Source organism: Polypterus senegalus, chromosome 17 (genome assembly GCF_016835505.1).
Source record: "Polypterus senegalus isolate Bchr_013 chromosome 17, ASM1683550v1, whole genome shotgun sequence".
NCBI classification, from domain to species: domain Eukaryota; kingdom Metazoa; phylum Chordata; class Cladistia; order Polypteriformes; family Polypteridae; genus Polypterus; species Polypterus senegalus.
This window is the reverse complement of record NC_053170.1, coordinates 61,459,196-61,473,471: the sequence shown is the minus strand read 5'-3', so window position 1 is coordinate 61,473,471 and position 14,276 is coordinate 61,459,196. Positions and strand designations below refer to the sequence as shown.

The following is a 14,276-nucleotide window of genomic DNA, read 5'->3' as shown; positions in this document are numbered from 1 at the left end:
CTGTAGTTTGTCAGATGATGAAGATGTCAGAGGGTATCATAATAATCTGATGCCAATCAAGACAGTCCAGGCAATAACACCCCATTCTTTGATTAATTTCTTGTGACATGAAAGTTGTGTGAACTTGCATTTTCACTAGACATTGGGAAAAAATGGTACAAATATTATTAGTTAGTCGGGTGTTTGGTGCCTATATTCAAGACATCTGCACCCATACAGGAAAATCTGGTATGGCCCCACCATAACGTTCAAGCCAACAACACCACTGAGCATATTTAGTTATCTCTGTGAAGCTAAAATTTATTGGAGCAATTTTACGCTATATCAGTTGGCCTCTAATATTTTTTAACCACCAAGTTTCATTTGGACTGGGTGATTTGTTTTTGAATTTTCAAGTCCACAGACATCCACAGATCCCCAGCATGCCTGCCCACACATACCCCATTCATAATAAAACAGTGACATCTTGTGGATACATTTTCAAACAGCAAATTCTGTTCATATTACACAGGATATTTACTTTTTAGAGCAGTTTGTTTCTTTTGAGTAATACTACAAAATATTTGCCCCTTTATTTTTTTTTTTCCTCTTAGATGTTAAGTATTTGTTTACTTTACATTAAGTTACTGACTCTAGGACCCCCAAAGAACCTGCAAAATCCTCTTAAACTTCATTAGACTGGATACTAAGTATCTGTAAACAACCATCTTCAGGTCTCTCCACAAATGTTTTATGGAGTTTACGACTTGATTTTGGCTGGGACATTCAGGGATAGTCAGAGACTTGTCCCGAAGCAACTCAAGAATTGCCTTGGCTGTCTGCTTCGGGTCATTGTCATGCTGAAAGGTGAACTGTTGCCTCCATCCAACGCTGTCCACACTCTGCAGCAGATTATCTTCAAGGGCCACTCTGTATTTGGTTGTATTCCCCCTTTCCTCAATTCTGACCAGTCTGACTGTCTCTGCTGATGAGAAGCACCCATATAGCATGATGCTGTCTCCGTAAGAATATTATTACGCATGTGAATAACTGACAGACATAGTGCTAGTGTTTAATTTTTGTGTCATCAGACCAAAGGATCTTTTTCCTCATGCACTTAGAATCCTTTAAATGATGTTTGGCAAAAATACCTTTTGCCTAACCAATCTATATATATATATATATATATACACTGTATATATTGTGGTCCCCGGCCGGGGCAGGAGCCCGGTCGGGACGCCCAGGAGGACCAGAGGAGGGCTTGTGCCTCCTCCAGACCGCGAGGGGTCGTCCGTCCTGGTTAGGTTTGGGGGCCTCGGGTACAGGGCTTGGAAGCCCAACCCTGTAGGGACCCGTGGCCACCGCCAGGCGGCGCCCCGATGCCGGAATATCTCGTGTGGTCCCCGGCCGATGCCCAGGAGGACCAGAGGAGGGCTTGTGCCTCCTCCAGACTGCGACGGGACGTCCGTCCTGGTTAGGTTGGGGGCCTCGGGTACAGGGCTTGGAAGCCCAGCCCTGTAGGGGCCCGTGGCCACCACCAGGCGGCGCCCAGGTGCCTGAGGAACCCTGGAGCCTAGCACTTCCGCCACACCAGGAAGTGCTGGGGGGAAGACGACAGGGGACACCCAGATGGCTTCCGGGTGCGCAGCCGGCACTTCCGCCACATTGGGGTGTGGCTTGGACTGATTGCCGGGAAGCAGCTGGAGCCCATCCGGGTTCCTATAAAAGGGGCCGCCTCCCTCCAGTCAGCAGTGGATGTTGGGAGGTAGTGGACAGAGCTGGAGCAAGGACTGGAGGCGGCCAGGAAGGAAAGGCACAAAAGACTGTGAGCCTGGACAATTGGGGGATCGGTGCAAGAGGCACTGGGGTTGTGTGAGCACGTGACTTTTGTACATAATAATTGTAAATAAACAGTGTGTGGTGATAATATGATGTCCCTCTGTCTGTGTCCGGGTCAAAGTTCACAATATATATATATATATATATACAGTAAAAGCCAAATACCACTGAGTCACTCATCATGAAATCTCCCGAAACATGATGACTAGGGACTTGAAATTTATAATGTAGGTTACCCTTGGCCCATAAATGCTTGCTAAGAAACGGTTTTAAAAATGTCGTGGCCCAAGCGCGTTCTGTCTGTTTGTCTGTCCGCTTTTCACGAGAGAATTACTTAACAGATTTAGATCTGGTTGTTTCCTAGAATTTGCTTGAACTTTCCGGTTGATTTGGCGACTTCTCTCATCGCACTGAGTACCACAGTTCGCTTGCGGTACTGATGTCTTTATGCAAATCCAACAGAGTGGCTGTGGGCCGAGAGCAGGGGGGCGGGGCCTTCCTCATTCACTCACCAGCCTCCGTTTGGGTTGGTCTAAGTCTCGCCACGTGTTGGAGTGCACCTTGCCTCTGCTTAGTTAGCGATACCTGTTTGTTTAACAGACATTATCATCTACAGATTGTTAAGGAGTAACATTTGATGTTTTTGAGAGAGAGATCAGAGCTCCATGTGTTTTAGAGGGTAGCTGCTGATTGCCAGAGATATCACGGACATGTGCTTTTCTCCCCACGCGGGGAACGCTCTCCTGTCAGAGCTGAAGACAATCAGATACTGTGCCAACGTCTATTGATTTTTACAGTTTGTCCAGTTTCATTACTATGTGGGCGCAGCCATGGGGTACAGCTAGTCTACCATAAATGCCTAATTGATGGAATGTTGCTGTGATTGGCCATCCTTCTGGCAGATTCTCTCTTCCCAGCAGGGGACCTCTGAAGCTCTGTTAGAGTAACCATTGGGCTTTCAGTCATCTCCCTGACCAAGGTTCTTTTAACCCAATTGGAACATTGCCAACCACCAGGAAGAGTTTTGGTGGTTCAAACTTCTTCTATTTCACAATTAATAGTACTACTATTACTACTAATAATAATTCTTTACATTTATATAGCACTTTTCTCACTACTTAAAGTGCTTTTTCATAGAGCAATGAGCCATTTCAACCACCACGAATGGTCTTATACTTGTGCCCTGATCAATGCCTCATCATAATTTGATTGCCAAGGTCTACAGAGAGTTCCTTGGAGTTCGTGGCTTTTTTGTCCAGACGTGCAGTGTGAATTATGATACCTTATTTACACAGGGGTGTGAGTAGAACTATGTTCTATCAATTCACTTCACCAATTGTGGACTCTAATCAAGTTCTAGACACACCTCAAGGATAACTAAAACAAGCATGATGCTCCTGACCACAATCTGGAGTGCCACAGAAAAGAGTCTTAATACTAAAAATCCCAGTGAAGATGATGGAACTTTGAACTATTAGAAGAAGACACCACTCTCTAATGACCAGTAGAAGACTTTTGTCTCCTGAATTAGGCAGATCAAACATCTGGCTACATAATGCAGCTTCCAATGCAGCTTCCTGTGTGTAACAACAATTCTGACTGAACATGAAAAAAATAAAAAGACGTTTTTAAGTCTTGGGAGAGACATAAAGAGAGTGACAAGGACAGAGAAGTAAGAAGGGGTGGAAAGTGCAGTTAAGCCACCAAAATAAATTTCTGGTGTCTTCATTGCTTTCCACACACAGCACGATTAGCCTTAGGTAAAACAGGTGCTCGGAACTGCAATATAGCCCAGAAAAGCAAGGAGATGCAAAAAATGTTTTTATGTGCAAAAAAAAGTTATGGCCAGGGAGCAGACCAGAATTACCAAAATTGTATCCCAAAACAACAAAATCAGTCAAAATAATTGTTGAAAAGGTCTATGTCATTTTTGTAACCTGGAAACCAAAACTGTACACCGTACTCCAATGCATTATAAAGCTTGAGCATAACCTCCTTGGACTTGTACTCCACACATCAGGGCGCTATATAACCTAACATTCTGTTTGCCTTCTTAATGGCTTCTGAAATATGCCTGGAAGTCGATAGCTTAGTACTCTCGATTTTATGACTGCCCATTGTGTATTCAAACCAAACACTTAGACTTCTTATGTGTAATACTTTAAATTTACTGACATTAAATTTCATCTGCCACAAATCTGCCCAAGCCTGTATGCTGTCCACGTCCCTCTGTAATGATTTAATGGATTTCAGACTATCTGCCAAACCAGCTTGATACTTGTATATCTATCTAAAAAGTCACCCCCTGCTCGCTTTGCTTGCCAACCCCTGTTTTTGTTTTTCTGGATACACAGTTTTAAGATTTTTTTTCTTTGAATTCTTGCTATTTTATTAGTTTCACTTTTATTTCAGAACTACTGTAAAAACAATATTTGGAATCTATTGGGTCCCAATGTGCTGAATCTTTTAAATGAGGTCAGTGAGACATGTGTTTAATGACTTTGTACCATAATTCAGGATAGGTTTCTCTGTTTAGAATTTCAGCACAGACAAAATGATCTACATCTTCAGCAGTTAATAATTTTTTTGCAAAGTAACTAATAAATGCATGTGAGGTAAACTCTATTTTTGAAATTCTCTGACTTAAACTTCAAAGCCTTACAATATTTACATACTTATGACACATCACCTTTGTCCATATATTCGATCTCTATTCGCCTTTTCGTTATTTCTCTGAATAATAATTTCTCTTTTTTTGACATTTTCATTTTTTTCTGCTTTCATATTCTGTATCTTGCTCTGCATGTGTTTCATGCCTACGTTGTTTTTGAGTATTTTGAATTCCAGTTTTCATTATCTCTAACCTGCTCTGCATGTGTTTGGCCTCCTTGTTTTTTAACCTCTTTATGACGTTTTACTTTTTTTTCTACTGTCTTTTACTTCTGACCTCGCTTTATCCTGCTTTTTTTTCAACGACACCTGGTCGGGGGTGATTATTTTCCCTTTTTTGAGTAATAATTTCCATTTGTTTGCGCTACTGCGATCTTTACTTTCTTTTTTTATACTTTTGAATTTTCCTTCTTTCATTTTCTTTAACTTTCTCCACATGTGTATAGCGCCAACGTCCGTATTGGATGTGCTTTTTTTTCAATTCCACCAAGGAGCTGGTAGTGGATTTTAGGAGGCCCAGGCCCCTCATGGACCCTGTGATCATCAGAGGTGACTGTGTGCAGAGGGTGCAGACCTATAAATATCTGGGAGTGCAGCTGGATGACAAATTGGACTGGACTGCCAATACTGATGCTCTATGTAAGAAAGGTCAGAGCAGACTATACTTTCTGAGAAGGTTGGCATCCTTCAACATCTGCAATAAGATGCTGCAGATGTTCTACCAGACGGTTGTGGCGAGTGCCCTCTTCTACGCAGTGGTGTGCTGGGGAGGCAGCATGAAAGCCGCCTCATGCCTGGACAAACTTGTTAAGAAGGCAGGCTCTATTGTAGGAATAAAGTTGGACAGTTTAACATCTGTGGCAGAGCGACGGGCATTAAGCAAACTCCTGCCAATCATGAAGAATCCACTGCATCCACTGAATAGTGTCATCTCCAGACAGAGGAGTAGCTTCAGTGACAGACTGAGGAGATCGTTCCTCCCCCACACTATGCGACTCTTCAATTCCATCCGGGGGAGTAAATGCTAACATTATTTAAAATTATTGTCTGCTTTTTCATGAATTTTTATTACTATTTAATTTAATATTTTTTTTTTTTTGTATCAGTATACTGCTGCTAGATTATGTGAATTTCCCCTTGGGATTAATAAAGTATCTATCTATCTATCTTGTTCCAGGCTGATAATTACTTTCCTTATTTTCTGAATTTGCACCTAGATTATACTTTTTCTTTTTTGTCTCTCCAACACTTTTGAGTCTCTTTTCTCCGCGCTGCTTATTTCTTCGCGTAGTCGTCAACGTTTCATCTTTAACGTATTGTCCTTATACGATTTATATAGAGCCCTGGATCTGTGTGTGCTCAAAGCCAAACCATGACTGAGTGTGTTGCTGCCCATGGTCTTATTTGATATTGGTTCTAGGGCATTGGTAGGGCATGTCTCGCAAGAATCTCATGTTCCACGTTATTGCAAGACGGTCCTGGGTCAATCTCTTGGCACAAAGTCTCATATTTAAGGTCCCAGCGAGATGCTCTGTGGCCAGTCTCTTTCGTCTTGCAGGTCTTTTAAGTGTCTTCTATGATCTTCACGTGAAGATCACGTCTCGACGCCCTAGTGTTTCTCTCCAGGATTTTTTTTATAATAGAGAGATTAAAAATAGTATCAGCCCTGGCACCAAGCCTTGTGGAACACCACTCTTAACATCAGCCAACCCTCTGCTTCCTGTGTCTGAGCCAGTTCTGCACCCATCTAAAACATCACCCTGAACTCCCTCTTCTTTTTGTTTCATGTCCAACCTCACATGTGGCACCATATCAAATGCTTTTTGAAGGTGCTTTAAGGTGGACAAGCAGACAACTCAGCCCACCAGACAAATGTAGTAGGAACAGAAGACAGGGATTGGGAAAAAGTTGCATTCTTTTCAATGTGTTTTGTCTTTTTTAATACTCCCTTTGTATGATCTTTCTGTGTGCAGTTGTATTTTTACATTAAGGACCAGAGGGTCACAGTCCCACCAGATGTTGTGCAAAATAAGTGCTACGTTTCCTTCTGTAATTTAACTTACTTAATATTTATAAAACTCTCAGCTTTACTTAAGAACTTTTTCCCAGTTTTCTATCATACACTCAGGGTAATTACGTATCTAGAAAAATACAGCTTCTTGTAGTATGTGAAATTGTCTTCAAGCAGAAGAGTTAGGCTAATTGGCCCTTCAGTGTTTATATATTTGGGTGTACAGTATGTGTATGTGCAGCCAAGAGCTCTTCACTTTAGTGATGGAATTCAAAGGTCAAGCTCTGTATTACATTGAGGCAGACCTGTCATTGTTGTTAATGTTTTAAATTGCATGCTTGCATTTCCAAAATCAGCTCTTCCATGTTGAAGCCTCACAACACACACCAGTGAAGAAAAAGTACAATACCATTTGTCCCCATAAAGGTGGGCACAGTAAATGGAAAATAAAAAGGAAGGAGATCAACTTCAGGAATGCATTAGACTACATCTTGAATTTCCATCCACCACTGAGGATGACTCTGATAAATCCACGTCAAGAAAAAGAAGTCAGCAGTATGACACACCTTGCTAATTTGTAAAAAAAAAATTTAAAATCCTGTTTCAAGGAAGCACAGAATCCTAGTGCAGAAAGAGCAGGTACAATATGCTTATAGAAATGTTTTTTCAGTTGTTTTCTGGTCTTGTGCTGATCAGCCAACCACTGGTTGTATCGTCTGTATCTGGTTTGCATGTTATTGTGGCTTGTCCTTTATCACCTCAATCCTGTTCAGTTGTAAACTTGAGGTGTTGCTGCTTCAATGTAAGCCGTTCATAGCCCACCAATGATCCTGAGCACTGGGTGGTTGTGAGGCTCTCACTTTACCTAGCATTTCAATCTGTATGTATGGCACATGGTATTACAAAGATCTAATGTCAGTTGAGACAGACAAGGCACCATTGAATTGTTTGATTAATTTTTTGTGACTTGTGTCATGCATGTGTTCCAAGGGACCACCTTCCAGGATGAGAGAGGCACTGGCATTAACATCATCTTCTTCTCTTTTCCTTGTAGTATCTGCCCACTACTCCCAAGAAGGTCTTGCCCCTTCTGGTTCAAATGCCATTAAACTGGGTTGCTCCTGGAAGCTGGCATCAAATCGTGACCCAACAACCAAAACAGACAGAACTCCCATGACTCAAACGGCGACTTAAGGTGGTCTGCAGACTCTTTATTTTCTGCTTGTGTGCCTGAGTGACTTTTGTTTTCATTTTGTTTATTTGAAGGGGTGACTTGGCTGGTACCCCAATAGTACTTCAGCATATACTGGTCTGCTTTCATACATGAAAGGTGCATAAACTTATATGTCTGGCTCATCAACAGCAAAACAGGGGAAGACATTATTAGTTAGGCAAATTAGGGAAATCAGAACATATGTAGGAAAATTCAGTTATGACTGCGCCACAGCAATGCTATTGCTTGTGTGTTTAAATTATGTTATAAAGACACAATGCTTTCCTGCTTTGACTTATTTTGGGTTCAGTAATACTCTAGAGTGCCCCCTAGTGTTCCCACCTTTTGTTCTTGAGCTACAAAGCTCTCCTGTACTGTCACTTCAATATGAGCTTATTTGCCACTGAAGATTCGATACAAAGCAGCCTGGCTACAGTATATAATGTGGAGGGGCTCAGAAGTTGATATATGAATTATTATTCATTTCACAGTAATTGTTAACACAGCAGTAAATACCTAAAGCAAGATTATTTTTCCTTCAAAAAATGTTGAGGATGTCCTCTTTTACAGCATATCTGACCATAAAGTGGGATAGAAATACTCTAAATGCCTCAAACACCCACCTATGTAGTATGAAGTCATGGCAATTGTCATTGAAAAATGTTGAAGACTACTTTTAATATCAGCAGAAAATAGGGCATAAACAATCCAAAGGTCCATCCCATTATTATAAAGTAAAGAAATTTTAATTTTACGGAATTAAGGAATACATCCAATCTGCCTATTTATGAAAAGTATACTTAAAGAAATTTCGAATGCAGAAGAAAAGCACAGCTGTCATGTTGCACGTGACAGAACGTGCTTATTGGGTGCATGTGTCTGTGTAATTGAGAAAATTTGTTTACCCAGCTGGAGTCTAGTGAAAACAAAAATCCACAATTTCTGGTTGCCATAGAGATAGCATTTCCTTTCTTTTGTTCTGTTACAGGGACATGCGATCAAAAAACAAAATTGAAAAACAGAAAAAAAAAAATAAAACACAAGTATTTACAATTTACAAAGAATCACTTCTGAGCCTTAATAGCACTTATAAATATGATTTACATAATAAAATAAATATTTGTAATACAGCCAAACTAGCTTGAGTTTTCTGTTAAAAAAATATGTTACCAAATAAAATAGAATTAGTAATAACTTTTCCTGCTTTTTATGAAGTCATTTCATAAAAAATTGTATCGAGTACATTTTTTAAAGAAAATTAAAGTCCACTGTGTCTACATTGGTGTCCACTTTGAAAAGAGCCAGAGCCCTGCGAAAAATCCAGTCCTTCCTTCAGCTGCGATTGGACGGACAATCCAGTGCTTTTCCCACCATGGTTTTGAGTCTTTTTTTTAATGAAAATTGAGGTCTGAAGAACAAAATTCTGACCAGTCAACTTGTTTCAGGAGTCCCATGTTTTTATATTACTATTATAATAATTAGTTTAAATCTTTTTTAATTAACATATTTGTGGTTAAAACTATTTTTCTTACAAAAAAGGTATATAATCAGTGTCTTAAACTGGATTCCACTTGAAGTAATGATCTTCTTTTTGAAGCAAAACAGAAATGGTGGCTTGCTTGTTATGTGCAGAATAAAGCTTTACATCTTTAGGAGATGACTCAATTTTAGCTATGGGGGGGCTGCAATATGGCCCTGCCATGGGGCTAGGGACAGTTGAGTGGTGTCTTGCTAAGCCCACCTTTCTATCTTCCTGAAATGAGCCCCATTATTCTAGTTTGACACATATGTTTAGCTGCCACTACTCAGCATTCCAAGGAGTTTGCTAGGTTCCATGCCTTGTTGCCTGGCCATCTTCTGCACGTCAAAGCCCATGTGCATCAGGAACTGGATTACGTTCATCTCCTGGCCTGTGAACTGGTCCCGTATGGTGGGACAGGTGGGGTTGCAGTGTGGCCAAGGACAGCTGTCAATGAGGTGAATGGGGCAGCCCTTGGGTGGGTTCTTGTTGTTCTTACTATTTTCATGCAGACTGCGGTCCCAGCAGTGTAGAGCTCGGGGTAAAGAGGTGCCTTTGACTTGAATGTCCATCCAGTAACTAAAAGGACAAACATAGTAAAAGAAAAGAAATCTGTCACTTGTGGTCAAATGTTAAACATATTCTTTTCTGTGCAAATGTCTATAATAGTTATATTAGGAAATACATTTAAAACAATCTATCTATCCTTTTATAGTGACACTTCATTGTCAGAACTTATCCAGCTTCTTTGGCCACACCAAGTCCGGATAAGAGTCACCTGCATATTTTTAGGATGGTGAGGTAAACCAGGGTTGACAAAAAGAACTAAAACATACATGAGGGGCATGTGACGACTCCAAATTGAGACGGACTGAGTAGACTTTCAAACTTGAGTCCCTGCACCTGTCAAACAGTACTTTTGATACTATGCCACCATACTGTTCAATAAAAGAAAAGTGCAACTCTTTCATTTAATCAGATGGCAACACCCTGCAGCTAATGCTGTAATGTGCAAATCACAAAGTTTCATGACACTGTCATCTTCACTGACTCCCTGTGTGACGCTGAAGTACACTGGAAATATATAAATATTTGTTCAATGCACATTTTTAAATTGTTGTTGAGGTTAGCATCAGGACTTAGAAGGCTAGTAGAACACATTTGAGCAGATAGGCGATAGTATTACAGTCAGATGGGAACCTGTTATCCTTTTTTTTAATTTTAGTGATTTTATTGAAATCATATAACATTCCATACAAATTGAAAGCAAATCAACCCCCACCCCTGAGAAAGAGAGCATGGGCAGCAGAATAAAATGTAAACCTAGTAAAAATAAGTAAATAGATAAATTAATAAGTGAATAAGGATAAATGTAGAAGAAAAAGAAAGGAAAAAAAGAACAGGGAGAGAATATGCTTCCTCAGTGCATTAAGAGCTTATTCTAAAATGTTATTGATTAGATTCTGCCAGGTTTTGAAAAATTTCTGCACAGATCCTCTAAGTGAGAATTAGATTTTTTCTAGTTTCAAATAATAAATAACATCAGTTACCTACTGACTTAGAATAGGAGAGTCAGGATTCTTCCAGTTGAGCAAGATAAGTCTACGTGCCAATAGTGTAGTAAAGGCAATCACAGTTTATTTGTCCTTCTCCACTTTAAGCCCATCTGGGAGTACACCAAACACAACTGTTAATGGATTAGGAGGAGTTGTGACACCAAGGCCTCCTGAAAGGCATTTAAAAATGTTGGCCCAGAATGATGTTAATTTGGTGCAGGCCCAAAAAATGTGACCCAGTGAGGCTGGCACTTGATTGCAACGTTCACAGGTAGGATCTTGCCCTGGAAACATTTTGTATAATTTCAAGCGAGACAGATGTGCTCGATATATAATTTTGAGTTGAATAATTGTATGTTTTGCACATATGGAGCTCAAGTGAATTCTCTGCATTGCTACCTTCCACTCCTTTTTTGATATGTTGAGGAAGAGATCCTTTTCCCACTGTACGCTTGGATCTTTGAAAGGAAGGGACTGTAAAATGGTTTTATATACTGCAGAGATGCTGTCTAAGTCCTTGAAACTGATCAATATTTTTTCCAGCATAGAGGAAGGTGGGAGGTGAGGAAAATTGGGCAGGTTCTGCTTAACAAAGTTCCTAATTTGAATATAGTGAAAGAAATGTGTTGCTGGAAAGTTAAATTTAGAATGTAATTGTTCATAGGATGCAAAGACGTCTATGTACAGATCTCTAAGTGATTTAATCCCAAATGTTTTCCAGGCATTAAAAACTGCATATGTTAGTGAAAAGGTAGTTCCATTCAATCATATCAAATGCTTTTTCTGCATCCAAGGATAATAATATCTCTGGGATGTTTGACTTTGCTGGTGAATATATTACATTAAACAGGCGTCGGAGATTGGAAGCTAAATGTCGGCCATTAATAAATCCAGTTTGATCTTGTGATATTACTGAAGGCAGCAATTTCTCCATCCTTTTTGCTAGGATTTTGGTGAGTATCTTAACATCATTATTCAGAAGTGAAATTGGTCTGTATGATGCACATTGTAATATGTCCTTATTTTGTTTAGGAAAGAGGTTGATTAATGCTTGACGAAAAGTCTGAGGTATAATTTTATTGTCTCTAGCTTCTGTGAATGTTGCTAATAGGAGGGGAGCTAGCTGAGTGGAGAACGTCTTATAAAATTCGACAGGGTAGCCATCGGGGCCTGCTGCTTCCCACTCTGAAGTGACTTTATAGCATCTAGTAATTCTGAGAGAGATAACGGTTTATCCAGTTCCTCTGCATTAACAGTATCTATTTGTGGTATCTCTAATACATCCAGAAATGCATTAGATTGTGTCTTGTCTTCTTTAAACTCAGTAGAATATAAGGATTTATAGTAGTCTCTAAATGTGTGCATTATATTTTTATGGTCAATGATTATGTCTCTGTTTGTGTTGGTAATTGGTGGGATTGCACTGAGAACTACTTGCTTGTGGATTTGTTGAGCTAAGGGCTTATTAGCTTTCTCTCCATGTTCATAGTAATGATGACTTGATTTAAAAATGAGTTGTTCAATTTCTTTAGTTGTCAAGAGGTTGAGTTCTGAATGCAGAGCCTGCCTTTTCCTATGAAGAGCCTCACTTAGACACCTGGCATGTTCTTGATCTATTCTAGTAATTTTGTTGGTTAGCTTTGATACCTGCTTGGCTTCAAATTTATTTCTGTGGGAAAGATATGAGATAATGATTCCACTTAAGAAGGCCTTCAGGGTTTCCCAGAGTATTCTTGCAGAGGCCTATGAGGATATATTTGTGTCTAGAAAAAAACTGATTTGTTTTGATATAAATTCTGTAAAGTTCTCGTCTGCTAATAAAAGTGGGTTAAGACGCCATCTGCGAGATGAGTATGTGGAGCATAATGATATTAGCTCCAAGATCAAAGGGGCATGGTTGGAAATAACAATAGCATTGTACTTGCAAGATTTAATCGCAGGCAAGAAATGGTTACCTACAAAAAAATACAGTGGAACCTCGGGTGATGAACGTCTTGGACCACTTACAAATGGGGTTAAAAGTTTGCCAAACTTTTGCATCTGTTCACGACCACACACTCGGGTGACGAACAAGCCAGTTTCCCTTCCGGCTTGTACGCGCCGATGATTTCTGCACGTGTTCAGTCTCTCCCTGTGCATTTCCTGTGCAGCGAGCGAGCAAGAGAAAGAGCGCGAGAAGGCAGTTAAAGAAGGCAGTATGGCTGAGAAGACAGTTAAAGAATGCACCGGGCTTGTTTTTAAAGAGACTGCTTCGAGAATTGTTTTAATCTCGTATTTAATGAAGACTTTTTTGTATTGGATTTTAACCTCTACTTCACTTCTGTTTTGATCATTTATTTATTGAAGGATTCTGAAAGCAATGTACTTTAATTTGGACTTTGTTTTTGACTGTTGTTTTGTTGATTTTAATAAAAGCACTTGGCACTTTTTCAACCATCCGATTGCTCCATTGTAGTGCCTCACTGTTGTGCTCATCGGTAACATTACCGATGGTGACGGGTTTAAGGGCTCTCGGAAGCGAGATGGGAGCATGCAGCGAACTTGAATCTTCACAGACTTTTCCTCTCTACCCAGTTCCTCCTCACTTCCTTCATGCCAGAACTCAACTCATGCAAGGTTAGTTTTCTTGGTTGTTTATGTTTATTTTTTGTATAAATTATGGATTTTTCAAATGTTCATTTTTTTTCCTGTGCTTAAAACTCATTAAAAAAAGTGTTTACAGAGAGCGGTTCGTAAGACTATAGCGTGAACTCTTGCAATGTTCGTTTTCTCTGTTCAAAGTATTCTCAGTGTTATTCAATGTTTTTACATTTAGTTTACTATTACACTGTGCATTCTATCGTATAAGTAACTATTTTTGTGCTTAAAAATCTTTAAAAAAATATATATTTACATACAGCTTGTATGGTCCAGAACGGATTAATTGTATTTACATACAATCCTATGGGGGAAATTACTTCGGGTCACGACCAAATTGGGTTGCGACCAGAGTTTTAGAACAAATTACGGTCATGACCCGAGGTTCCACTGTAATCAATTCTTGAGTAGCAATGATGCACTGGTGAGTAGAAGGAATATGTTCTTGAGTTTGGGTTTAGAAATCACCAGGAGTCTGATAAGTTGTGGTCAGTTACAAATTGTGTAATTATCTTTGCAGTGCTAGATGTCATCCACCATGTTTTTATTCTAAAATAGTAAGAATAAGAGCAGCTCATTTCTCAAAAAATGTTATAGTCACTGTTGGCTGCTTATCAACATATTTACAAGACAAAAGACGCTGACGGAGTGGTGCGAAGGGATTTAAGGTGGGATGGATTTACAAGTTTTTTCGTAGTCTTTGGTAATTCTAGTGTTAACGATGTGTTTACACAGATTGTTGTAGACACAGAACACACATGAAATTTATGTATTCCAAATGACGATCTATTATTTACCTTCTACAACTCCAGGCACTTCACTTCAAGATAAACACTGAGAACCTTCTTTTTG

General features: G+C 39.7%; 1 protein-coding gene and 1 long non-coding RNA gene across 2 annotated transcripts in view; one reads left to right on the top strand and one right to left on the bottom strand.

Annotated features, from left to right (window-relative positions):
* The window catches only part of LOC120517402, a 25,153-nt gene extending 10,877 nt beyond the window's left edge, over positions 1-14,276 (top strand). The window contains exons 2-3 of the long non-coding RNA XR_005631027.1: positions 7,554-7,694; positions 14,237-14,276. This is a non-coding gene — a long non-coding RNA (uncharacterized LOC120517402). The remainder of the gene's footprint in view (positions 1-7,553; positions 7,695-14,236) is intronic.
* Positions 8,437-14,276, bottom strand: part of notum1a (notum, palmitoleoyl-protein carboxylesterase a) — a 59,994-nt gene continuing 54,154 nt past the window's right edge. The window contains exon 11 of the mRNA XM_039739708.1: positions 8,437-9,810. Within this exon, the coding sequence (XP_039595642.1) occupies positions 9,504-9,810 (307 nt within the window). The 3' untranslated portion in view covers positions 8,437-9,503. The remainder of the gene's footprint in view (positions 9,811-14,276) is intronic.